Consider the following 27311-nt stretch of genomic DNA (forward strand, 5'->3'; position numbering starts at 1 on the left):
TTAACAATTGATCTACTATCTACTGCCATTTGCTTCAGAGTGTTCCAAACTTCTTCTACCCTTTGTATGTAGAAATGTTTCTTAACTTCACTTCTGAAAGGTCTGACTAATTTTTAGACAGTGCTCCCTATTCCTAGACTCTCCAACCAGTGGAGATGTTTTTTCTCTATCATACCTGTCCCCCTTGATACCATGAATACTTTGATCAAATCATCCCTCTTACATTCGAGGGAAACACAAACCTGGTTTGTGTAATCCTTTTTTGCAATTTAACTCTTGGAGTCCATGTATCATTCCGTTAAATTTATGCTGCGTTCCCTCCAAGGCCAACATATCTTTGGATGACCACATACTTGTCTACATTGAAATCTATTTGCAACATTTTTGCCCATTCACTTAATCTGTTAATATCTTTGTAATTTTATGCTTCCATCTAAACAGTTAATAATGCCACCTATCCGTACGTCATTGGCAAAATTGGATATGTGGCTTTCTTTCCCATCATTTAAGTTGTTAATGAATACAGTGAATAGTTGAGGCCCAAACACAGATCCTTCTGGGACACTACTTGTCTCAATCTGCCCATTACCTTTATTCTCTGTCTCTTGCTACAGAGTCAATTTCCGAACCAGATCAATAATACTCCTTCAAGAGATTCAACTTTGGATACATATTTACAGCAAGGCTATGGAAAAAGTAGATGAATTACATTAATTCAATAGCTCGTTGAAGAGCTGTCACAGGCACAATCAGTTGAATGGCCTCATTCTGTGCTGTATCATTTTAAATTTTAACACATTGACAGTTGCAGTTTGGGCAGTGTTGGGCACTTGTTTGGCAATCACTAGCCATTACTGTGTCATAATTCTGCAGAAAGGAGCATCAAATTTAAATTTATAAATTATAGTTCAAGAAATGTTTTCTTTTACAAGTTAGTCCTTTCCTCTTAAATGCTATTTTTTTCTTTTGGGTTGTTGATAAGTTGTTCTCATCAACTGTGTTGCAGACCAAGCTTGAATGCAAGTGAAACACCTGCGGTCTTCAACAGCAAATGTATGAATAATAAGCAAAAAGAGTGCCCAACTGAAAATGCTATCCCTTCCACCTCAGCAATTGGAAAACAGAAGAAAGAACAAACACCTCGGCTCCCTAATAACTTTGGGATTAAGTAAGTCATGATGCCTTCTTTATCAGAATGTTATTGTGATCTCTTGATATGGCTTTTAATTTTTTTAAATTATTCAAAAATGGTTAAAGGTCTGATTTAATAAATGATCAAAGAACTAGTTAGCCAAGCATTGAACCATATATTTATAACATGTAAGGAAGCCAAATGGCTTACTGCTTGTGCTGGGCTAGAGCAGTATGTTTGAATTTTCAAGTCCATCACCATTTTTCATTAGATGAGCTTTGGAACTTTTTCTACATTCAAGAGGCTATGCAACATTGGAATCTCTTTCAGTTACCAGCATTCTCCACAAGTCACGAAGGAAATCTTGTGGAGAGTAATCTTTTGAAAAAAAAACACAAAATTTATTTTAAGACAGTTGTAACAAGCCCCTTATGTGACAAAATGATCAGAACTTTGAGATTTACCTCAACTGCAAAACTGAAATTTTAAAAAAATCATTAATTGTTCCCTGGAGAATGTCTTAGTTGGAATTTGGAAAAAGAAATAAGAAAATGAATAGCTTTTGTTTTAAACACTCATTCTTCAGAAATTTACTGCATATAAGTGGAAAAATTGCAGTCATGGAAGGATTAGATGCGACATAGTCTAAGAAATTTTCTGCCTTAGTTTCTCAGATAATTTACTGTACCACATTGCAGTTGTCATCCGAGGCAAGTTCTCGTACCTTTCGGTCAAGACTTTTGTCTCCTACATCAGAGAAAGCTCTATTTATGTTTAACATTTTAGCTTTTCTAATTAATTTTGAATTCTAATGGCTGACCCTTGGTACAGTCATATGCAGCTGTCTTAATTGCTGAAATAGTTAAGCAAATCCATTTACCACAGAGCTGGATGTAGTACCAAACAGGATTCCTTTTAAAATTTTATTGCTGTGCACATCCGGTGTTTTCAATGCATCCACGCACGTCCGGTGTTTTCAATGCATCCGCACACGTACAGTGTTTAAATGAAACAAGGTCTGCACTGTCCCTTCCAGGCTGCTGTGTGACCGTGTATGTGTTCAGCTTAGTGGGAACATTAGTACCAATCTACTGATGCTAATGTTCACACAGAGCAGCAATGCACAGGGTAAGCTCTAACTCTTGCAGGATTTGTATTTGTGACTGCCTCCCTTAGAGCAGGGTAAGCTCATTCAGAGGGTACCCTAGGCATAAGAATCTTGCTTTTGATTCAAGGCGCAAAAATACATTTGAACTTGAGTGGATTAACTGGCCTTAAACCATTTGTGGGACCAATTTCATAGGACCATGGTGAAGGAATAGGCTAAATATATGACCATGGTCCAACCTTTATAAAATGAAGTATCATTGGGTATTGCTTGTTGCTATTTCTAACAAGCTTCACAAATAGACAGCAACAGCTCTTACGAATTTGGATCTGCCACATGTATTTTCTTAAACTGGTCTTTGCTGGCATTTATGCTACATATTAAGATCATAAGAAATAAGAGTCAGGAGTAGGTCATTCAGCCCCTCAAGCCTGCTCTGTCATTCGATCAGATCCTGGCTGATCTAATTGTGGCCTTATCTCCAATTTCCTGTGTGCCTCCCATAACCCTTGACTCCCTTGTGGATCAAAAATCTGTCAAACTCAGCCTTGAATATATTCATTGACCCATTCTCAACTGCTTTCTGTGGAAGATAATTCCAAAGACTAACAACCTTCTGAGAGAAGAAATTGCTCCTTATCTCAATCTTAAATGGGAGACCCCTTATTTTTAAACTGTGCCCCCTAATTCTAGATTCTCCTATGAGGGGAAACACCTTCTCAGCATCTACTTTGTCAAGGCCCCTCAATCTTGTATGTTTTAATAAGACCACCTCTCATTCTAAACTCCCATGAGCATATGTCCAGCCTGTTTACTCTTTTCTCATAAGACAATTGCTTCATCCCAGGAATCAGCCAAGTGAACCTTCTTTGAACTGCTATACTTAAGGAAGTATATCCTTCCTTAACTAAGGAGACCAATACTACGCAGTACTCTAGATGCAGTCTTACCATTGCCCTGTACAGTTGTAGCAAGACTTCCCTACTTTTATAATCAATTCCCCCTTGCAATAAAGGCCAACATTCAATTTGCCTTCCTAATTACACCCTGCGCCTGCAGGCTGTGATTCGCTAGCCTTCTCCCATCCCTCTTCATCTAATCCTATCAGCATATTCTTATATCTCTGTGTACTTGTCTAACTTCCCCTAAAGGCATTTATGCTCTTAGCCTCAGCTACTCCTTGTAGTAGTGGGTTTCATATTCTTCCCATTTTCTCATAAAGAGAGTTTTTCCTGATTTCCTTCTTAGATTTATAGGTGACTCTCTTATATTCATGATCCTGGGTTTTGTTCTTCCACCCACCTCATGCTACAAGTGGAAACATCTTGTCAATATCTAATCTATTGAGTCCTTTCACGATCTTTCCTTATCAGGTCAAAAAAATCCCCAGCCTGTTGGGCCTTTCCTGATAGTTTTACACTCTCAGTTCTGGAATCATCTCTTCTGGAATCAATCTGATTCCCCAAAGCCTGTTCACCATCAACAAGACACAAGTCAGGAATTTAATGGAATACGTGCCACTTGCCTGGATACGTACATTTCCAACAACACTCAAGAAGCTTCTCATCATTTAGCATGAAGCAACCTGCTTGATTGGCACCCCATCCACCACCTTCAACATTCACTCCCTCCACCACTGATACACAGTGGCAGCAATGTGTACCATCTACAAGATGCACTGCAGCACCTCACCAAGGCTCCTTCGGCAGCATTTCCAAACATATGATCTCTACCACTTAGAAGGACAAGAGCAGCAGATGCATGGGAACACCACTATTCAAGCCACTGATCTTCCTGACTTGGGAGCTATTGTATCGTTCCTTCACTGTTGTTAGGTCAAAATCCTGCAACACCTTTCCTAACATCGCCATGGGTGCACCTATACCACGTGGACTGCAGCAGTTCAGGGTGACTCGCCATTACCTTCTCAAGGATAGTTTGGAATGGGCAACAAATGCTGGCCTAGCCAGCAATGCCCACAGACCATGAAATAATTTTTAAAAAAAGATCCTTGTAAACCTTTTGTACTTTCTCCAGCGCTTCTAATTAGTAATATGGAGACCAGCACTGCACACAGTACTCAAGTGTGGTTTAATCAAGGTTCTATGTAAATTCAACATAACTACTTTTTAAAAAATCTAGTCCTCTAGAAATTAACTCTAGTGCTTTGTTTTTACTTTATGGTTCTTTTAACTTGTGTGGCTACTTTCATGATTTCTGAACCTGTATCCCTAGATTCCTTTGCATTTTTGCCCCATTTAGACTTTTATTTTCAAAGGATTTTCTCTTCCTCCTCCAAAATGCACCACGCTGCATTTGTATCGAATTAGTTTCCAATTTGTATGCCAATTCTGCAAGTTTGTTAGTGTCTTGTACTTTGTCGCAAACTTCCTGAATATTAACTATACTCTCAATTTGTTATTATTTGTAATTTTGACATTGTAGGTCAGGAATCCAAAGTACATCTAGATCATTTATGTCACCGGTGAACAACCAGGGTCCCAACAGCAACCCTTGTGGGACATCATTTCCTACCTTCTGCCAGTCTAAGAAACTGCCTTGAACCAAAGCTCTTTTGTTTGAACAGTGCAGATAGAAGAAATAAAAGGACAGGTGCTGCATCTCCTGTGCTTGCATGGAAATGCGCTTTAGGAAGCATAGTGACCAACTGTCCCGAATATCATATAATTCGGTGTTTGTCCCACGTTCCAGGACATGACTTCCCAAGGTGCAAATTATCTTGGATTTTCTCTCCTGCTGAAGCCTTTTCGCCTGTGCATGTGTCAGTTGCAGCAGCTGTGATCTGTGAGCGGGGCTGTTCGGGGGTTGGGGGGGGTGGTGTCAGTGGGGGTGGGGGGGTGGGGGTCAGTGGGGGTGGGGTGGGGGGGGGTGGTCAGTGGGGGTGAGGGGGGGTGGGGTGGGGGGGCTGTCAGTGGGGCGCTGGGAGGGGCAGTGGTGGGACCAGAGTGTTATGAGATGGCATCAGAGTATCAGTGTAGGTTGTATGGCAGTAGTGTCACACGTCCACCATGCCCAAGTGTCCCTTAATTTTTCCAATGGGAATTGGTCACCCTAGGGTGGTCAGGATGATTGAGGAGTGGCCCAGGATGTTGTGGAGAGAACAGTCCCTTTGGAATGCTTGAAGAGAATGGGAAGGTGTGTTTGTTGGTGGCATCACGCTGGAGTTGGTGGAAATGGCAGAGGATGATCCGCTGAATACAGAGCTTGGTAGGGTAAAAGCTGAGGGCAAGGGAACCCTATTTTTTTTCTTATTCATTTGTGGGATGTCGGCGTCACTGGCCAGGCCAGCATTTATTGCTCATTCTTAATTGCCCTTGAGAAGGTGGTGATGAGCTGCCTTCTTGAACTGCTGCAGTCCCTGTGGTGTAGGTACACCCACAGTGCTGGTGGGGAGGGAGTTCCAGGATTTTGACCCAGCGTCAGTGAAGGAAGGGTGATATATTTCCAAGTCAGGATGGTTTGGAGGGGAACTACCAGGTGGTGGTGTTCTTATATATCTGCTGCCCTTGTCCTTCTAAATGGTAGCGGTTGTGGGTTTGGAAGGTGCTACCTAAGGAGCCTTGGTGAGTTTCTGCAGTGCATCCTGCAGATGGTACGCATTGCTGCTACTGTTCATTGATGGTGGAGGGAGTGAACGTTTGTGGATGTGGTGCCCATCAAGCGGGCTGCTTTACCCTGGATGGTGTCAAGCTTCTTGAGTGTTGTTGGAGCTGCACTCATCCAAGCAAGTGGAGAGTATTCCATCACACTCCTGACTTGTGCCTTGTAGATGGTGAACAGGCTTTGGAGAGTCAGGAGGCGAGTTACCCGATGCAGGATTCCTAGCCTCTGACCTACTCTTGTAGCCACAGTATTTATATGGCTAGCCCAGTTCAGTTTCTAGTCAATGGTAACCCCCAGGATGTTGCTAGTGGGGGAGTCAGCGATGGTAATGCCATTAAATGTCAAGGGGCGATGGTTAGTTTCTCTCTTGTTGGAGATAGTCATTGCCTGCCACTTGTGTGGCGCGAATGCTATTTGCCACATGTCAGGCCAAGCCTGGATATTGTCCGGGTCTTGCTGCATATGGACATTGCTTCCAAATTGTGGTTATGAGAAGGGAGGGGAAGTGGTGAGAGCATAAGTGCGGGAAATGGATTGGATATGATTGGGGGCCTTCATTCGATGGGGGGAGGCCTTGGTTGAGCAGAGAGTAAGATAAAATCAGAAGTGCTCATGTGAAAGGTAGCATCATCTGAACAGGGTCAATAGTGAAGGAGAAACTAGGACAATGGAATGGAGTCCTTACAGGAATCAGAGTACAAGAAAATGTTGTCAACCTAGCTGTGGGAGTCATTGGGCTTATAATAAATGTTTGTTGATAGCCTATCACCAGAAATGCAGACAGAGAAGTCAAGGAAGAGAAGGGAAGAGTTGGAGATGGACCATGTGAGAAGGGGAGAAATTGAAAGCAAAGTTGCTAAAGTTTTACAGTCATCAATGTACCAGAAAAGGAGGTGATGGAGAGGACCCCGTGTAGGACTGGAACAAGGAATGTTTTTCCACATATCCCACAAAAAGGTAGGCATAGCTAAGGACCCATATGGGTACACATAGCAATGGACGTTGGTGGGGAGAGACTGGACAAGGGGAGAAAAAATAAATTTCAGAGAGAAGAAATCAGTTGAGTGGGGCAGGAGTTGTTTGAAATGATGGGTCTACAATGTAGAAGTGAAGTAGAAATGAGCTGTTTGGGGGTGGGGGACTGAGATTCGTGGCCATGGAGAGAAAATCTGCATAGGAGATGAGAACTGTGACAATCCTGGAAGCAAGGTTTGATTGATGGTGGAGTCATGGTTCGGGGGAGGTAGAAGGTGATGTTGGAGAGTTGGTGTTCAGCCTCTCCTAGGTAAAGGCAAACAGACAACAACAGCACCACCCTTGTCAGCAGGTTTGCTAACAATGTTAGGGTTGGACCTGAGAGAATGGAGTGCAGCAAGCTCAGGGAGACAGGTTAGAGTGAGTGAGGGGAGCAGAGAAATTGAGATGGCTGATACCACAACTGCAGTTCCCAATGAAAAGATCAAGCAAGGGAGGATAAGAGGACAAAAGTAGGGGTCCAGCTGGAGGGAGAACACTGGAGGCTGGTCAAAGTGTCTGCTGAGCTGGGAGGGGAGCACCTGGCTAAAGTGGGTACAAAGTCGACGAAAGAAGAGCTCACCGTTGTGCCGAGTTCAAAATTCATTAACGCGGAGGCGCGAGGGCATAAAACTGAGCCCTTTGCTGAGAATAGATTGTTCAGGGTCAGAGAGGGGAAGATTGGTGGGTATCATGAACACATGGCAGGAGGTGAGATTAGAAGAATGAATGAGTCAGAGGCAAGTGAAGTGAAAGACAGATCTGGAGGTATTGGTGTCCACAAGTTGCTGAAACTTGCACTCACTAACACCTAAAAGGAAGATAAGTAGCGTATTCAAAAAGGGAGGGAGACAGAAAGCAGGAAACTACAGGCCAGCTAGCTTAACATCTGTCATGGAGAAAATGTTAGAAGCTATTATTGAAGACATTATAGCATTGTACTTAGATAAATTCAAGATAATCAGGCAGAGTCAATATGGTTTTGTGAGAGGGCAGTCGTGTTTAACCAATTTATTGGCGTTCTTTGAAGAAGCAACATGCTGTGGATAAAGGGGAACCAGTGAATGCACTGTACTTAGATTTCCAGAAGGCATTTGATAAGGTGCCACATCAAAGGTTTTCGTGGAAACTAAAAGCTTTTGGTGTAGGGGGTAACATATTGGCATGGATAGAAGATTAGCTAGCTAACAGGAAACAGAGTTGGCATAAATGGGTCATTTTCTGGTTGACAAGTTGTAGCGAGTGGTGTGCAACAGGGATCAGTGCTTGGGCCTTAACCTTTTGCAATTTATATTCATGACTTGGATGAAAGGACCAAAAGTATGGTTGTTAAATTTGCTGATGACACAAAGATAGGTAGGAAAGTAAGTTGTGAAGAGGACATAAGGAGGCTACAAGGGGATAGAAATAGGTTAAGTGGGCAAAGATCTGGCAAATGGAGTATAATGTGGGAAAATGTGAAATTGTCCATTTTGGCAGGAAGAATAAAAAAAAGCATATCTAAATGGTGAGAGATTGCAGAGCTCTGAGATGCAGAGGGATCTAGGTGTCTTAGTGCATGAATGGCAAAAGGTTAGTATGCAGGTACAACAAGTACTTAGGAAAACTAATAGAATGTTATTGTTTATTGCGAGGGGCATTGAATATAAAAGTAGAGAGGTTATGCTTCAGTTATACAGAGCATTAGTGAGACCACATCTGGAGTGCTGTGTGGAGTATTGGTCTCCTTATTTAAGGAAGGATGCAAATACGTTTGAAGCAGTTCAGACAAGGTTACTAGACTAATAGTTGGAAAGGGAGGTTTGTCTTCTGAAGAAAGGTTGGACAGGCTAGGCTTGTATCTGCTGGAGTTTTTGAAGAGTAAAGGGTGACTTGATTGGAATATATTAGATCCTGAGGGGTATTGACAGGGTGGATGTGGAGAGAATGTTTCCTCTTGTGGGAGAATCTAGAGCTAGGGGCCACTGTTTAAAAATAAGGGGTCACCCATTTAGAACAGAGGTGAGGAGAATTTTTTTCTGAGGGTCGTGAACCTTTAGAAATTTCAAAAGGCAGTGGAAGCAGAGTATTTTGAATATTTTTAAGGCAGAGGTAGATAGATTCTTGATAAGCAAGGGGATGAAAGGTTATCAGGGGTAGGTGGGACTGTGCAGTTGAGGTTACAATCAGATCAGCCATGATCTTATTGAATAGCGGAGCAGATTCATGGGGCTGAGTGGCCTACTCCTGCTCTTAATTCGTATGTTCGTATAATTTTTTTGTTAAGGTGATAGATGAGTCAGGGGATGAAATGAAACTGCTGAGGAAGGAGCTGTGGCTATGAAAGCGTATTTTGGTAGATACCTGACCAAATGCAAGGATGGAAATAGAAAGCAATGAAGGTGAACAAGGGAGAAGAGACAAACGGAAATCCTGTCGGAGAGAAGAGTAGAATTTCTTCAAAGTGACCATTCCTAGAAGAGAAGTGGCATTAATTAAACATTAATGCATACTGCGCATGTTGGAAATATGAAATAAAAACAGAAAATGCCGGCAAAACTCAGCAGATCGTATAGCATCAGTGGTGAGAGTTAAAGGGCAGGTGTTGCATCTCCTGCACTTGCGTGGAACATTGCCGTAGGAAGGGGATGGGATGTTAGGGGTAATTGAGCAGTTGACCAGAGTGTTCCAGAGGGAATGGTCCCTTTAATGGTGGGAGGTCGGGGAAGATGTGTTTGGAGGTGGCGTATAAATGGCGGAGGATAATCCGTTGAATACAGAGGCTGCTGGGATGGAAGGTGAGGACAAGGGCAAAGAAGAGTCATATCGGACTCGACGTGGTAACTGTTTCTCTCTCCACAGATGCTGCCAGACCTGCGTTTTTCTACGCTTTTTGTTTTTATTTCGGATTTCCCGCAACCACAGTGTTGCTTTTATTTGTTAAGGGAAGGTTGTGTCTGACAAACTTGATGAATGTTTTGAGGGGGTAACAAGGAGGGTTGATGAGGTTAGCACACATGACATAGTCTATATAGATTTTAGCAAGGCTTTTGACAATGACCCACAAGGCAAACTGGTCAGAAAAATATAAGTATGAGATTCAAAGGAAAGTAGCAAGCTGGAACTAAAATTGACTTGATGGCAGGAAACAAAGGCCAATGACAGATGTTTTTGTGACTAGAAGACTGTTTCCACTGGGGCTCCACAGTGCTCAGTACTAGGTCCCTTGCTTTTTGTGATATATATCAGTGATGGAGATGTAAGTGCAGGCCGCATGATTAAGAAATTTGCAGATGATACAAAAATTATTTGTGTGGCTGATAGTGAGGAAGAAAGCCATAGACTACAGGTAGATATCAACGGACTAGTCAGTGGATGGAAGGAATGGAATTCAGTCTGAAGAAGTTTGAGGTAATGAATTTTGCGGGAGGGGGTGGGGGGCAAACAAGGCGAGGACATGCACAATAAGTGGTTGTATATGTAGAAATGTAGAGGAACAGAGAGAACTTGAAGTGCATATCCAAAGATCCCTGAAGGGAGCAGCATAGGTAGATAAGATCGTTCAGAAGACACACAGGATATTTTCCCGTTATTACCTGAGGGATAGAATATCAGTGCAGGGAAGTTGTGCTGAAACTTATAAAACACTAGTTAGGCTGCAGCTGGAGCGGACCATTCTGGTCACTGCATTTCAGGAAGGAGTTGATTGCACCAGAGAGGGAAGAGAGGAGATTTACAAGAATGGGACCAGGAACAGAGAATTTTAGTTATGAAGAAAGATATTGGATAGGTTGGGGTGTTTTCTTTGGAACACAGGAGGCTGAGGGGTGATATAATTGAGGTGTGAGAATTATGAGGAGCTTAGATAGAGTGAATAGGAATGCTTTATTCCCCTTAGCAGACAGGTCAATAACCAGGGGGCAAAGATTTTGGCAGAAGCATTAGAGGGGAGTTTGAGAACTTTTTTCACCAGAGGCGGTGGGAATCTGGAACTCATTGGCTTTTAAAAATTCTTTCACGGGACGTGGGCTTCGCTGGCTCAGCCAGCACTTTTATTGCCCGCCCCTAATTTTCCTTGAGAAGGTGGTGGTGAGCTGCCTTCTTGAACCACTGAAATCCATGTGATGTAGGTATAACAACAATGCTGTTTGGGAGGGAGTTCCAGGATTTTGACCCAGTGACAGTGCAGGAACGGCGATGTATTTCCAAGTCAGGATGGTGGCTGGCTTGCAGGGGAGCTTGTCAATGGTGGTGTTCCCATGTATTTGCTGCCCTTGTGCTAGGTGGTAGAGCTCAAAGGTTTGGAAGGTGCTGTCGAAGGAGCCTTGGTGAGTTGATGCAATGCATCTTGTAAATGGTACACACTGCTGCCACTGCGTGTTGGTGGTACAGAGAGTGGATGTTAGAGGTGGTGGATGGGGTGCCAATCAAGTGGGCTGCTTTGTCCTGGATGGTGTCGAGCTTCTTGAATGTTGATGGAGCTGCATTCATCCAGGCCAGTGGAGAGTATTCCATCACATTCCTGCCTCGTGCCTTGTAGATTGTGGACGGAGTTTAGGGAATCGGGATGAGTTACTTTCCACAGAATTCCCAGTCTCTGACCTGCTCTTGTATCACAGTATTTGTATGGCTATTCCAGTTCAGTTCTGTTCAATGGTAACCCCCAGGATGTTGATAGTGGGGGATTTAGCGATGGTATTGAATGTCAAGGGCCGATGGTTAGATTCTCTCTTGTTGGAGATGGTCATTGCCTGGCACTTGTGTGGCATGAATGTTTCTTGCCACTTATCAGCACAAACCCGGATATTGTCCAGTTCTTGCTGCATTTGGACATGGACTGCTTCAGTGTCTGAGGAGTCACGAATGGTGCTGAAATTTGTGCAATCATCATTCCCACTTGTGACCTTATGATGGAAGAAAGGTCATTGATGAAGCAGCTGAAGATGGTTGGACCTAGGACGTTATCCTAAGGAACTCCTGCAGCGGTGTCCTGGAACTGAGATGATTGACTTCCAACAACTACAACCATCTTCCTTTGTGCTAAGTATGACTCCAACCAGTGGAGAGCTTTCCCTGTGATTCCCATTGACTCCAGTTTTTCTCGGGTCCTTGATGCCACACTTGGTCAAATGTGGCCTTGATGTCAAGGGCAGTCACTCTTGTCTCACCTCTGGAATTCAGCTCTTTTGCCCATGCTTGAACTAAGGCTGTAATGAGGCCAGGTGCTGAGTGGTCCTGCAAAACCCAAACTAAGCATCAGTGAGCATGTTGTTTCTGAGTAAATGCCACTTGATAGCCCTGTCGACGACCCCTCCCATCACTTCCCTGATGACCAAGAGTAGACTGATGTGGTGGTAATTGGACAGGTTGGATTTGTCCTATTTTTTTGTGTACAGGACACACCTGGGAATTTTCCACATTGCCGGGTAGATGTCAGTGTTGTAGCTGTACTGGAACAGTTTGTCTAAGGGCGCAGCTAGTTCTGCAGCACAAGTCTTAAGTATGATTGCTGGAATGTTGTCAGGCCCCATAGGCTTTGCAGTATCCAGTGCCTTCAGCTGTTTCTTGATATCACGTGGAGTGAATCAAGGGTGGTAGAGAAAGAAGTGCTCAGCACAATGAAAAAAACACTTGGATACACACTTGAAATGCTGCAGCCTACATGGCTATGGGTCAAGAGCTGGAAAATGGGATTAGGCTGGAGTGCTCTTTTTTTGCTGGCACAGACACAAGGGGTTGCATGGCCTCCTGTGCCATAAATTTTCTATGTTTCTGTGTTTCCATTTCTTGAAAAGATTCAATAAAGTTGTGCGAGCATGTCTTATCCCTTTTGGACTCATGTTAACTATTTCATTATATTTTTGGTTTCCAGATGTTTTTCTATTAACACCTTTTGAGTAAACATTCTAATCTCTTTATGGCCATTCACTTTAAGCTAATGGTTTTTGGTTCCCTGTGTTTGTTGTGTTTTCCCCAAACAGATATAATCCTCTATTATCTCTTCCTTAATTTCTTTGAGTATGCACAGATGCAATCCATTTGGACAAGTTTTTATCCTCTCACTGTTTATGTCCCTCCAATCTATCCTAATTGTCTTGATATTGCCATCTTGTGAAATCATTGTGTTCTTTCAGTACTAAGTTATGAAAACAAAATCTGTTATGTGAGAAACTAGATTTAATGTACAAACTTAGAGATTTTCCCGGTAGTGAGAAACTGAAGGGCCTGGTGGTTTGCTTACAATTAATTTGCAAGATATGGTTTATCTTTTTAAGAAATGGTATATGGTGACACATAAGAAGGCATTAGGAATTGTGGAATTAATACCTCGTTCACCAGTCCATGCTGCTGGATTGCTAGTATTGCTGATTTCTCTGTACCATTTTCATGTTGTCATCTTGGTCGCTTCAGAATCAACAACTCACAGGAGGGTGAGTTGTTCTGTAAAGTTGCTGTAGATGACTTCAGCTATCTGAAGTGTTGCCTCAAGATCTCAATGGTACATTTCATAACTCTGATAGCCTGAGCTTTGTTACACTGCCCATCCTACTGTTCTTCATTTCTTTTAAAACAAAGGGCGGCATAGTTGTCTGGATTCAAATTAAAACACCATGAGAGTTCATGGGGAAGCAGGCACTCTGCTAGTGGTCACATACCATATTCACATTAAGAGACTAAAATCATTTTTGGATCAGTAGGACACTGGTTTCTGTAAAAGTCTGAATGGCATGATACAGTTGACCCCCTGATCTCTCTACTATCTGACAGTGATAATTGTGGTGATATCATTGTTTGTGCTAAATTATGCATCTTCACCGCCTTAATTAGGTAACATAGCTGATGTCACCTCTGCCAGCCAGGCAAGCACCTGATGTATAAAAATAAACAGCTATGCTGACTTTGGGCAATGTCATTGCTATACAGATGTTGCAAATTGTCTGGAGGTTATCCTAAAGGGGTTGGGCACAGTTCTTGTCACTGATTCCCCATTAAACCTTAGGTACATCCCTATTGCCATTACCAGATAACTTCGTGCGACAGTAGTGGAGGGTTCAGATTTAATGCTATGCCTTGTGTTTCTGATAGCTTTCTCTAGCATTTGTTGGTCCTCCTTTGCCAAGTTCAGAACCACTTCCTATAATCCAAAAAATTAGGAAGTGGGAAGAGATTTTCCCATTAAATGTAGATTTCAACTTTCACAGTAGCCTTTCCATTATTTCTTTTCCTTCTTGGGATGTGAGTGTCACTGGCAAGGCCAGCATTTCTTGCTTATCCCTAATTGCCCTTGAGAAGACTATGGTGAGCGCCTCCTTGGACTGCTGCAGTCCATCTGGTGTAGGTCAAACTACAGTTCTGAAGGGAGTTCCAGGATTTTAACCCAGCAACAATTAAGGAATGGCAACATTGTTCCAAGTCAGGGTGGTGTGTGGCTTGGAGGGGGAACATGCAACTTATAGTTTCCCATGCATCGGCTACCCTTGTGCTTTGAGGTGGTATAGAGGTCATGGGTTTGGAAGGTGCCGTCGAAGCAGCCTTGCTGACTTGCAGCAGTGCGTCTTGTATCTGGTACATACTGCTGCCACTGTTTGTTAGTGGTGGAGGAAGTGAATGTTTAAGGTGGTGGATAGATTCTGTTGAGCTTCTTGAGTGTTGTTGGAACCACACTCATCCAGGCAAGTGGAGCACATTCCATCACACTCCTGGCCTGTTCCTTGTAGATGGTGGTCAGGCTTTGGGGAATCAGGAGGTGAATTACTCGCCCCAAAATTCTCAGCCTCTGAACTACTTTTGTAGCTACAGTATTTATATGACTGGTCTAGTTCAGTTTCTGGTCAATGGTAACTCCCAGGATGTTGATGATGGAGGATTCAATGATAGTCATGCAGTTGAACGTCAAGAGGAGATGGTTAGATTCTGTCTTGTTGCAGGTGGTCATTACCTGGCATTTGTGTGGTAGGAATGTTACTTGTCACTTATCAGCCCAAACCTGAATGTTGTCCAGGTTTTGCTGCATGTGGACACAGACTGCTTAAGTATCTGAAGAGTCGTGAATGCTACTGAACACTGTGCAGTCATCAGTGAATATCCCCACGTCTGACTTTATGATGGGCGGGATGGTTATTGATGAAGCAGCTGACGGTGGTTGGCCTAGGACACTACCCAGAGGAAATCCTCGAGCAATGCCCTGGAGCTGACATGATTGGCCTCCAACAAGCATAACTAAATTCTTGCCATCCCAATTGACAGAGTTGAATGTAGTGAATGAACTAATGTTTAATTTGGCAATGGGCACTAATATGAAAAAAAAAATCCTCCTACAGCAATTGAAAATAGATGGTAAGAGAGCATTTAATCAAATTCCCAACATTACTGGTCACTATTGTGCATTTACGTCAATAATATGCTAACGATATTCTTTAGACCAGAGTAGAAACTGATAACTTGTTTAAAACCTTTTTTTCACAGGCCAGCTGTTCCTGCATTACCACAACCAAAACAGGATATTAATATTCCTTCAGCACCTATCCATGAGTTTGAGTTTGAATTGGAAGAGGAGGAGAGCTTCTGTTTTGAGTCATGGATTACAATACCAAAGAAAGCCATAATCCAGGACCCAGCTGGACAGGAAAAGAAATCTGTCTCAGCTACAAAGAAAACAAAAAAGAAAGAAAGAGTACAGAAGACAAAATTAACAAGAAAAGAAGCTATCGTTCCATTAAAAAAGAAAATTGATGAAAAGCAGTTAGCTCTGAACAAAAATAAATGGTCAAAAAATGAAAATCAACCAAAAGGATCTGGGAAAAGATCTAAACGTTTGTTGAAAAATAATAGAACTGTTGTCAATACTGAGAAAGAGGAACAAGAAATACAAAATGAATCCTTATTGCATTCCGAACGCTTGTTATCTCTCAAACAAAAAAAATTAGGAGGAAAGAAAGGAGGAAGACCAAGAAAAAAAACTGTCATTGAACCTGACAGAGCTGAAGGGCAAGAGGAATTACAAGAAGATTTCCATGTTGATGGTGAAAACAGAACTGAAAAGTCCAAACTGTCTGGGGAAGATGTGATTACTTACAAGAAGCTCCCAGAATTTGTAAGTTCAGTAAATTTGCCATCATCCCACCCTAAACATTTGGCTTCCAAGCAAACAGAGTTAGAAAAAAAAAAGCGAGGACCACCAAGGAAAAAATCTGTGGGTAAGTCTGACACAGCTGAAGGACAACAAGAGGAATTACAAGATTTCTGTGAAGCGTCCTGTCTGTCTGAGGAGGATATAGTAACTTCTAGGAGACTCTCAGAGTCTGAAAGTTCAGTAAATTTGCCTTGGCTGCATACTGATGAAAAAAAATCAAAGCTAACTTTATTTGCAAAACCGCGAACTCAAAATAAAAAGAAAACAAAGAAAGGACAGAAACAAAAATCAACAGGTAACTTTTTTCATTTGACCATTTATCTTTCCAATAGTATTTTGGGTCCCCTGTTTATTTATATGAATAAAATTTAAAATAGATACTGTGATCTAATAATTTGCTGTTGAGATTTCACCAGTCACCAAAGGCAACATCTGTAGAGTTGTTCTACATATTAACTGCCTGTAGGTTGCTATTTAATGGCTATTCTGATTCAAAAAAATTAGTGAATATCTTTAATTTTCAACAAGAGTTGAAAACGTGAGGAAGAGGACAGTATTGTTTCCGATATTTTAGTTCCTAAACAGATTGTGTTTCACCATGTGGACTGTGCTTGCTCTTGATATACACAGCTGGCAGGAAAGTACAATTAATTTGTGAAAAATATCTAAATGTATAGAAGCACTGTCACTAAATCCTTCAATTGGAGAAAGGACCTCAAACGTACACGGTTTAGGGAAGAATATTTATATTCAGGACACGTTCAAATAAATATAAGCCTTACCTGGCTTGGGATCTGTACTCTGTATGCTACTTTAAGTATTTTCAGATGTTTTCTTGTTAAAGATGCAAGTTATTTTAGCGGCATCTGGTTCATCGATGTCAGTCAAATAAGTTTATCTTCCGACTAGGTACTTTACAGCCTTCCGGACTGAATATTGAGTTCAACAACTTTAGATCATGAACTCTCTCCTCCTTTCCCACCCCCTTTCCGATCCCCCTTTTTCCAATAATTTATATATATTTTTCTTTTCCCACATATTTCCATTATTTTTAAATGTATTTCCATCCATTGTTTTATCTCTACTTTTTAGCCTATTTTGATTCCCCCCACCCCACCCTCACTAGGGCTATTTGTCCCTTGCTCGTCCTGGTTTCCACCCTTAATGTCCCCATTAGCACATTTCTTAGCTAATATCACCACCGTTAACACCTCTGTCCTTTTGTCTATGACATCTTTTGGCAATATCCACTTATCACTGGTCCTCTATCCAGCTGTACCTGTCCCCCCCCCCCCCCTTAAACCAGCTTATATTTCATCTCTTTTCTAATTTTCCTTAGTTATGATGAAGAGTCATTCGGACTCGAAACGTTAACTGTATTCCTTTCTGCAGATGCTGTCAGACCTGCTGAGTTTTTCCAGGTATTTTTATTTTTGTTTTTGTTTTGGATTTCCAGCATCTGCAGTTTTTTGCTTTTAATTTAATTAAGATTCTGTGACTAATGGTATGCCATTTGGCACATTGAGTCTTTTTTTGCCATATTTTAGCTTGGCTGCTCAATTTATTTAACCTCAAATAATTTGCCTCTTCTCCAAACGTTAACACTTTTCTTATTATTCATTCATGGGATGTGGATATCACTGACAAGGTGAACCACCTTCTTGAACTGCTGCAACCCTGTCCTTGTGCTTAAAAACACTCTTACAGTCTTGTTAGGGAGGGAGCTCCAGGATTTTGGCCCATTAATGATGGAGGAATGGCAATTGATTTCCAAGTCAGGATGGTGTGTGACTTGGAGGAGAATTTGGAGGAGCTTGTGTTTCCATGCACCTGCTGCCCTTGTCTTTCTAGATGGTAAAAGTCATAGGGGAAGGTCTGTCAAAAAAGCCTTGGAAAAATGCTGCAGTGCATCTTCTAAATGGTACGCTGCAGACACGGTGTGCCAGTGTGGATGGATGAATATTTAAAGTGGTGGATGGATGGCAATCAAGCAGGCTGCTTTGTCCTGAATGGTGTCAAGCTTCTTGAGTGGTGTTGGAGCTACACTCATCCAGGCAGGTGGAGAGTATTCCATCACACTCCTGACTTGTACCTTATAGATGGTGATGAGGATTTGGGAGTCACTTGCTTCAAAATACCAGTCTCTGACCTGCTTTTGTAGCCACAGTATACCTGTACACATTTCACCTCATTTCTATTTTTCCTCAGTTCTGATGAAGAGTCATATGGACTTGAAACGTTAACTCTCCGCAGATTCTGTCAGACCTGCTGAGTTTTTCCAGCTATTTTTGTTTTTACACCTGTACACATGTCTGATTCAGTTAAGTTTCTGGTTAATGGTGACCCCAGGATGTTGATGGTGGAGGATTTGACGATAGTAGAGGCGGTTAGACTTTCTCTTATTGGAGAAGGTTGTTTTCTGGCACTTGTGTGGCATGAATGTTACTTGCCACTTATCAACTCATGCTAGAATTTTTTGTTGCATGTGGACAAAGATTGCTTTGTTATCTGAGGAGTTGTGAATGGAAATGGAGGTGGAATCATCATTGACCCTTCCCACTTCTGACCTTATGATGGAGGGAAGGTAATTGATGAAGCAGCTGAAGATGGTTGGGCCTAGGACAGTGACAGGAGGAATTCCTGCTGTGAAACCTTACAGCTGAGATGATTGACCTCCAACAACCAGAACCATCATCCTTTGTGCTAGATTTGACTCGAACCAGTGGAGAGCTTTTCCGCTGATTCCCACTGAATTTTATTTGGGCTCCTTGATGCAGCGCTCGGTCAAACGCTGTCTCAATGTCAAGGGCAATCACTCTCACCTCACCTGTGGAATTCAGCTCTTTTGTTCAGGTTTGGATCAAAGCTGTAATGAAGTAATGTGGTCCTGGAAGAACCCAAGCAGAGGTTATTGGTAAGTGCTGCTTGATAATACTGCTGATGATCTCTTCCATCATTTTGCTGATGATTGAGATTAGACCAATCAAATGGTAATTGACCTGATTGGGTTTGCCCTGCTTTTTGTGGATAGGACATACCTGGGCAGCTTTCTATTTTGTCAGATAAATGCCAGTGTTGTAGCTGTACTGGAACAGCATGGCTAAGGGAGCGGCTAGTTCTGGAGCACAAGTATTCACTACAGCCAGAAATTTATCAGGGCTCTCATAGCCTTTGCTGTATTCAGTGCACTTGGCTGTTTCCTGATATTGTGTGGAATGAATAGAATTGGTTAAAGTCTGGCTCCTGTGATGGTGCAGACCTGAGGCAAAGGCCAAGTTTATCATCCACTTGGTACTTCTGGCTTCAGATGGTTGCAAACATTTAAGCCTTGTCTTTTGCACTCATGTTGCTGAGCTCTGTCATCATTAAGGATAGGGATGTTCAAGAAGCCTCCTGCCTTCTTTAGCTTTTCAATTGACCACCACTATTCATAACAGGATGTGGCAGAACTGCAGAGCTTTGATCTGATCCGTTGGTTGTGGGATTGCTTAGTTCTGTCTGTTACATGCTGCTTCTGCTTTTGGCATGCAAGTAGCCCCGTGTTGTAGCTTCAGCAGGTTGGTACCTCATTTTTGGGTACGCCTGGTGGTGCTCCTGGCATACTCTTCCACACTCCCCATTGAAACATGGTTGATCCCCTGGCTTGAGGGCAATGATAGAATGAGGAATATGCCAGGCCATGTGTTTACACATTGCAGTTTGATTACAATTCTCCTGATGGCCTGCAGTGAGTACCACGTTTTTAGCTGTTAGACCTGTTCTAGGTAATCTATCTCCTTTTGCCACTGTGGTAGTGCCACACAACACGCTGGACTGTATCCTCAGTGTGAAAGCGAGACTCTGTCCCCACAAGGACTGTGGGGTGGTCTGTTATGACTGATGCAGTTGGTAAAGCGGAGTTATTTAAAAATCCCAGAGGAAAACTTTAAACAACTGTCATAACCTATAATTTTAAGTGTTATGTTTGAGATGCGACTCTAAATTCAGGAATCAGACCATCAGTTCTCAAGGTTTTACATTAAACTAAAGGAAACATTTTATTAATTTACATAGGTTAAAATATACATATGCATGGCTACAAATTACTACTATCATAACTTTTAACAAATTCCCAAACTAATCTCCATTAAGGCAAAAGCAACCCATAGATTTAACCAGACACCAGGCAAAGCATTTTCACCTTACGAATTCAAAATGAGGTTCTTTTCACTTTGATTGCTGTGGAGCTAGTTGGAGGCTTACAGCTGCCTTTTGATCTCACATTACCTCTGCTCTGCACGTCTGAAAACTGAAGTTATACCTACCACCACTGATTGAATTCAAATTCTCATTGTCTCACCAGCCTCTTTGAACTTCACCTTTTAACAATGAAACCCCTTTCATAGTGCAAATTTTATTAGTAATATAAACATATTGCTTGGTAGCTGCCAGATAGGTGTCAGTTTACACCCTACTTATTGAATGCTCTATTAAAAAGATGCAAATGCACCCTATGTCTCTTACATATCAAAACTAGTACATATCAAAACTATGCATCAAAGAACTCAGACTAGCTGGTTTTAATCCAATTAAGACACACCCACAGACTTAACCTCTACTTTAAAAGAAAAATATTTTCTAAAATTATATACATTAATAGCTTCATGACATGGTCATTCCTTCCAATACTGCCATGGACTGATGCATCTGTGACAGGTACATTGGTGATGACAAGTCAGGCAGGTTTTTCCCTCTTTGGTTTTCTCGCCACCTGCTGCAGGCCCAGTCTGGTAGATATGTCCTTCAGGACTTGGTCAGTGGTGTTGCTATTTAGCCACTTTTGGTGATGGCATTGAAGTCCCCCACCCTGAGTACATTCTGTGTTCCTGCTACCCTCAGTGCTGCTTTTAAGTGTGTTCAACATGGTGGAGTATTGATTCATCAGCTGAGGACGGGTGATCGGTGATAATCAGCAGGAAGTTTCCTTGACCATGTTTGACCTGATGCCATGATATTTCAGAGGGGTCTGGAGTCAATATTGAGGACTCTTAAGAGCAACTCCCTCCCAATTGTATACCAGTCACCTTTGGTGCTTCTACCCTGCTAATGGAACAGGACATACCCATGGATGGTGATAGAACACTCTGGGACATTGTTTGTAAGGTATGATTCTGTGAGCATGACTATGTCAGGCAGCTGTAAAAGCAAACTACTACAGATGCTGGAAATCTGAAACAGAAATGGAAAATGCTGGAAAACACAGTCAGTGTGGCAGCATCTGTGGAGAGCAAAGCAGAATTAACGTTTTGAGTCCAATATGGCTGCTCTTCAGAAGTGGAGAGAGGTAAAAATGATTGGTTTTATGTTGTTGAAAAATTGGGGAGGGGCAACTGGAGCAAAATAGAAGGTCGGGAATAGGTTAGAGGGCAGAGATTAAATGACAAAGATGTCATGGAACACAAGACGAAGGGAGTGGTAATGTCAGTATTAAAGACTGAAGCTTTCATCCAGAGTAGGTGTTAATAGCAGAATAAAAGTCAGCACTGCCTGAAAGAAAAATAGCAGAATGTATTAATAGCAGAAAAACGTGTCGGTGCTGTTTGAAAGCAAAAACACGAGAGCAGGAGAACAAGAAACATACTGGCATTTGGGAGGAAAAATAAATCAAAACGGAGGACAGACTTCATGGTCGCTTCTGACACGCCTTCCTTTTTTCTCAGCTGAGGGTTCACCCCCATTATGGTTGACAGGGCCCTCACCTGTGTCCGACCCATTTCCCCACTTCTGCCCTCACCCCTTCACCTCCCTCCCTCCCTCTCCAGAACTATGATTGGGCTCCCCTTGTCCTCACTTTGCACCCCACCAGCCTCCATATTCAAAATATCATCCTCCAACTCCAGCAAGATGCCACCAGCAAGCACACCATCCCCTCACCTCCCCTGTTAGCATTCCGCAGGGACCGTTCCCTCCAGGATACCCTGGTCCACGCCTCTTATCACAATCTCCTGCCCCTACACCTCATCCCCTTCCTACGGCACCTTCCCAACCTTCCCATGCAATTGCAAGAAGTATAACACCTGCCCCTTTACATCCTTCCTCCTCATAGCCCAAGGTCCCAAACACTCCTTCCAAGTGAAGCAGCGCTTTGCTTATATTTCTTTCAATTTAGTCTTCTGTATTCAGGGCCACCCCTCGAGGTTTGCGGGGCTCCGGGAAAGCATTCTGTGTGGGCCCCCAGTAACATTTTTAGATGAGTTTCCTCTGATGGTTGGGCCCTTGAGTGTGTGTGTGAAAAGGAGTACCAGCAACATCCCAGGTAGCGAGCACTCGTTTACAAGCAAGTACTGCAATATTGACTGTGATAACTGTGTCGCACGTAAAACTACACCTTGCTTCTAAGGCTGAACATAATTGCTGGCTCTCCTTTAGTTAAGGAGAAATCCATGATCTCTATGGGATTCCGTTGTAACATTTATACTAACACACCCCACACCCCAACTGGAGAAAACTTTAAGGCTGGAATTTTTCAACCTGTCATGAAGCTATTAATGTTTATAATGTTATTGGAAATTATTTTGTTTTAAAATAGAGGTTTAGTCTGTGGGTGTGTGTGTGTTAACTGGATTAAAGCCAGCTAGTCTGGATGCTTTGATGTATAGCAGTTTTGAGATGTAAACAGAGAGGTAGAGTGCATTTGCATTTTGTTGAATAGAGCATTCAAGAAGGGGGGTGAAATCTTGCAGCAGCTAGGAGAGACCAAGCAATATGTTTATATTACTAATAAAATTGGTACTATGAGAGGGGTTTTATTGTTAGAAGAGATGGAGTTCAATGGGCCTGATGATACAATGAGAATTTACATTCAAAGATAAGTGCTGGGAATAACAGAAGGGAGTTTTGTGTGTGCAGAGCAGAGGCATGTAACATCAAAGCAGCTGTTAGCCTACAACTGTCTGCAAAGGAACCAAGTGAAAGAAACCTCATTTTAAATTTATAAGATGAAAATGCTTTGCCTGGTGCCTGCTTAAAGTCTATGGGTTGTTGTTGCCTTAGTGGAGATTAGCTTGGGAATTTGTTTAAAAAGTTATGATCGTAGTAATTTGTAGCAATGTGTATATGTTTAACTTGGGTAAATTAATAAATGTCTCATGTAGTTTGATATAAAAAAACCTCTCGAGAACTGGTGGTCTTATTCCTGAATTTAGAGTTGCATCTCAAAAATACCACTTGAAAACATAGGTTATGACAGTTGTTTAAAGTTTCCCTTTGGGATTTTAAATAACAGCCGTTACCAACTGCTGTGTTATAACGAGCCCTTTACGCTGGCGTGATCTTTTGGTCCCGGTGGAAGGTGGGGGGAGTTGGTGGGCTGGAAAATTCTGGCTAAATGTCAGAGCGAGGATATTCACTGTGTTCAGTGAATCAATTTTTTTTTTTTAAATTACAAACACGATACAATAAATAATTCGACTTCTTTAAAAAAAAGACTGTCCATCTTCCAGCATTAAGCAAATGTTAGTTGCAAATGCATACTGGAAGAAAAATAAAATAAGAAGTGGACAGCTTGCACACGAACAGAAGAGAGACCTCATCCTGAGTGAGACACAGCCAGAGTGACTGTGGGTATTGGCATTTTGGTGCACAGTGGGAATTCGGTGCAGAGGGGAAGAGGTGGTCTTTGCATTTTTTCTTTGCTATCCAGCTTCTTAAATCTTCAGAGGGTGGTCTTGCCCTGCTGCAGCAGTAGAGACTACAAGGGAAAGGAATGACTGGTAAGTAGTGGGTAAGGTCGGGTAGGTATTTACTACTTTTATCGTTTCTAGTTTAAGGTCTTTTTGTGGTTTATAGTTTGTATATTCTGTAGTAACGAGGATCAGGAAAGAAGGGCCCTAGAGTAATTGATTTAAAAGGTTTAATTTAAAGCGATAAGTCATGGCAGGAGAGCTCAAAGCTGTCGTGTGCTCCATGTGGGAAGCCGGGAACATTTCCGGTGCCCAGGATCAGCATGTGTGCAGGAAGTGTGTCCAGCTGCAGCTCCTGGAAGCTTGGATTTCAGAGCTGGAACAGCGGCTGGGGCACTGTGGAGCATCCGCGAGTCTGAGAGCATCGTGGATAGCACGTTTAGAGAGGTGGTCAGACTGCAGCTGAAGGGACTTGAGGAAGGAAGGGAATGGGTGACCACCAGGCAGTCCAAGAGAAACAGGCAGGTAGTTCAGGAGTCCCCTGGCGTCCCGCTCGCAAATCGGTATTCCATTTTGGAGTTTGATGAAGGTGCTGGTTCCTCCAGGGAGTGCAGACAGAGTCAAGCTTCTGGCACCACAAGCAGCCTGTCTGTACAGGAAGAGAGGAAGAGCAATAGTAATAGGGGATTCTATAGTCAGGGAAACAGATAGGCGCTACTGTGGCCGTTAACGTGACTCCAGGATGGTGTGTTGCCTCCCTGGTGCCAGGGTCCGGGATGTCACTGAACGGCTGCAGGGCATCCTGAAGGGGGAGGTTGATAAGGCAGAGGTCATGGTACATGTTGGCACCAATGACATAGGTAGAAAGAGGGATTAGGTCTTGTATCAAGAATTCAAGGAGTTAGGCAGTAGACTAAAAAGCAAGACCTCTCTGGTTGTAATCTCTGGATTACTCCCAGTGCCACGTGCTAGCGAGCTTAGAAATAGGGGAATAGCGCAGATGAATACGTGGCTTAAGAGTTGGTGCAGGAGGGAGGGATTTAGATTCCTGGATCACTGGGACCGTTTCTGGGGAAGGTGGGGCCCGCACAAGCGGGACGGTCTACATCTGAACCAGAGCGGGACTAACATCCTTGTGGGTGGGTTTGTTAGTGCTGTTGGGAGGAGTTTAAACTAATTCGGCAGGGGTAGGGGACACAGAATGTTAGCAGAATAGGGACGCATCATAATACAGTAAAACAATCAAGTTAGAGGGAGTACAGCTACATTAAGTTTCAAGGGAGTAAAGCAAGGCTGGATGGCCTCCACTTTAATGCCAGGAGTATTACAGGTAAAACAGATGAGTTCAGGGTGAGGATTGACGCGTGGAATTGTGATATAATAGCCATCACTGAGATGTGGTTGAGGGAGGGGCAGGATTGGCAGCTCAACATTCTGGGATATAGAATCTTCAGGCGAGACGGGAGGGGGTAAAAGAGGAGGAGGCATTGCATTATTAGTTAAGGAGTCAGTTACTGCAGTAAGGAGAGATGATATCTTGGAGGGGGCATCGAATGAAGCTTTGAGGGTAGAGCTTAGGAATAAAAAAGGGGCAGCCTCATTGTTAGGTGTTTATTATAGACCGCCAGATAGTCAGTGGGAAATTGAGGAGCAAATATGTACACAATTTGCGGAGGTGTGTAAAAACAATAACAATAGGGTAATTATATTAGATGACTTCAACTTTCCCAACATTAATTGGGATAGACGTCGTGTTAAGGGCTTGGATGGAGTGGATTTCTTGAAATGTGTACAAGAGAACTTTTTAGGTCAATATGTAGAGGGTCCAATATGTAGAGGGACGGCGCAGTGCTGGACCTAATTCTGGGGAATGAAGCCGGACAGGTGGCTGAGGTGGTGGTGGGGGAGCATTTTAGTGATAGCGACCACAACATGGTACAATTTAAGCTCGTTATAGACAAAGAAATAGACAAGTTGCAAAAAAATGTTTTGGATTGGGGGAGAGCAGATTTTAGTAAAATAAGGCAGGATCTGGCCAAGGTAGACTGGGAACAGCTACTTGTAGGGAAATCTACAGAGGAGCAGTGGGGGCATTCAAAAAGGAAATGGGGAGGGGACAGGCTCAACATGTTCCCTCTAGGGTGTTAGGAAGGAGTAAGAAGCCAAGAGAACCATGGATGACCAGAGATATTCACGATACGATGAGAAGAAAAAGAGAGGCTTTTAGTAGGTACAAGGGGAGCAAATCAGTAGAGGCATGAGTGGAGTACAGAAAGTGCAGGGTGGAGCTTAAGAAAGCAATTAGGAGAGCAAAGAGGGGATATGAGAAAGCTCTGGCTGGTAAAAGTAGGGAAAATCCCAAGATATTCTCTAAGTATATCAGTGGGAAGAGGATAGCCAGGGAAAGAGTAGGGCCTCATTAGGGACCAAGGGGGCAATCTATGGGTGGAGCCAGAGGACATCGGTAGAGTGTTGAACGAATACTTCACATCCATCTTCACCCAAGAGAATGAGGATGAAGGTATCGAACTCGGGGAGAGAGGCTGCAAGGTTCTTGAGCAAACTGATATAGGGATTGACAAGGTATTGGAGGTGTTGGCAGGCTTAAAAGTGGACAAATCTCCAGGTCCGGATGATTTGTGTCCCAGACTGCTGAGGGAGGCAAGGGAGGAGATCGCAGGGGCTCTGACCCAAATTTTTAATTCCTCTCTGGCCACAGGGGAGGTGCCAGAGGACTGGAGAACAGCTAATGTGGTTCCGCTATTTAAGAAGGGTTGTAGAGATAAGCCAGGGAACTGCAGGCCAGTGAGTCTCACGTCAGGGAAACTGTTGGAGAAATTTCTGAAGGAGAGTATCTATCACCACTTGGAGAGGCAAGGTTTGATCAAGGATAGTTAGCATGGCTTTGTCAGAGGGAGATCATGCCTAACAAATTTGATTGAATTTTTTGAGATGTTTTGAATTGTTGGAGCAGAGAAGACTGAGGGGTGACCTGATCGAGGTGTACAAGATTATGAGGACCATGGACAGGGTGGATAGGGAGCAGCTGTTCCCCTTAGTTGAAGGGTCAATCACGAGGGGACACAAGTTCAAGGTGAGGGGCAGGAGGTTTAGGAGGGATGTGAGGAAAAACCTTTTTACCCAGAGGGTGGTGACGGTCTGGAATGCGCTGCCTGGGAGGGTGGTGGAGGCAGGTTGCCTCACATCCTTTAAAAAGTACCTGGATGAGCACTTGGCACGTCATAACATTCAAGGCTATGGGTCCAGTATGGGCTGGTAAATGTGATTAGGTAGGTAGGTCAGGTGTTTCTCACATGTCGGTGCAGACTTGATGGGCTGAGGGGCCTCTTCTGCACTCTTTAATTCTGTGATTCTGTTTCAATTGCCCGGGAGCAAAAGTGAACACAGCAATGAGTGACTTACCACGCAGGTCGGACGCCATGCGTTATATGCTAGCTTTAAAGACATTAACTAGTTCAGAATAGTCAATCCCCACACCCCCACTACCCCAGGAGCGCGATCTCGCACTGCACCTTGGGACTTGGAGTTCTCCTTGTTATGTTAGAACTGTATCTCCCAGAACAGCCCATACCACAGGTACTTCTGTCACTCACACTTCCCTGGAATTGTTTGGAAGTGCAGTGAGAGTAGTGCTACCTG

The 27311-nt window shown here is 43.0% G+C and overlaps 1 protein-coding gene across 3 annotated transcripts in view; it reads left to right on the plus strand.

Moving 5' to 3' along the window:
- LOC144698597 (uncharacterized) overlaps positions 1-27311 on the plus strand; it is a 147771-nt gene that overhangs the window by 74395 nt on the left and 46065 nt on the right. For all 3 annotated transcript variants that reach the window (XM_078570501.1, XM_078570502.1, XM_078570503.1), the window contains 2 exons: positions 1007-1168; positions 15324-16285. In XM_078570501.1, the coding sequence (XP_078426627.1) occupies positions 1007-1168; positions 15324-16285 (1124 nt within the window). The remainder of the gene's footprint in view (positions 1-1006; positions 1169-15323; positions 16286-27311) is intronic.

The sequence above is a fragment of the Cetorhinus maximus genome, chromosome 2 (genome assembly GCF_964194155.1).
Source record: "Cetorhinus maximus chromosome 2, sCetMax3.hap1.1, whole genome shotgun sequence".
NCBI classification, from domain to species: domain Eukaryota; kingdom Metazoa; phylum Chordata; class Chondrichthyes; order Lamniformes; family Cetorhinidae; genus Cetorhinus; species Cetorhinus maximus.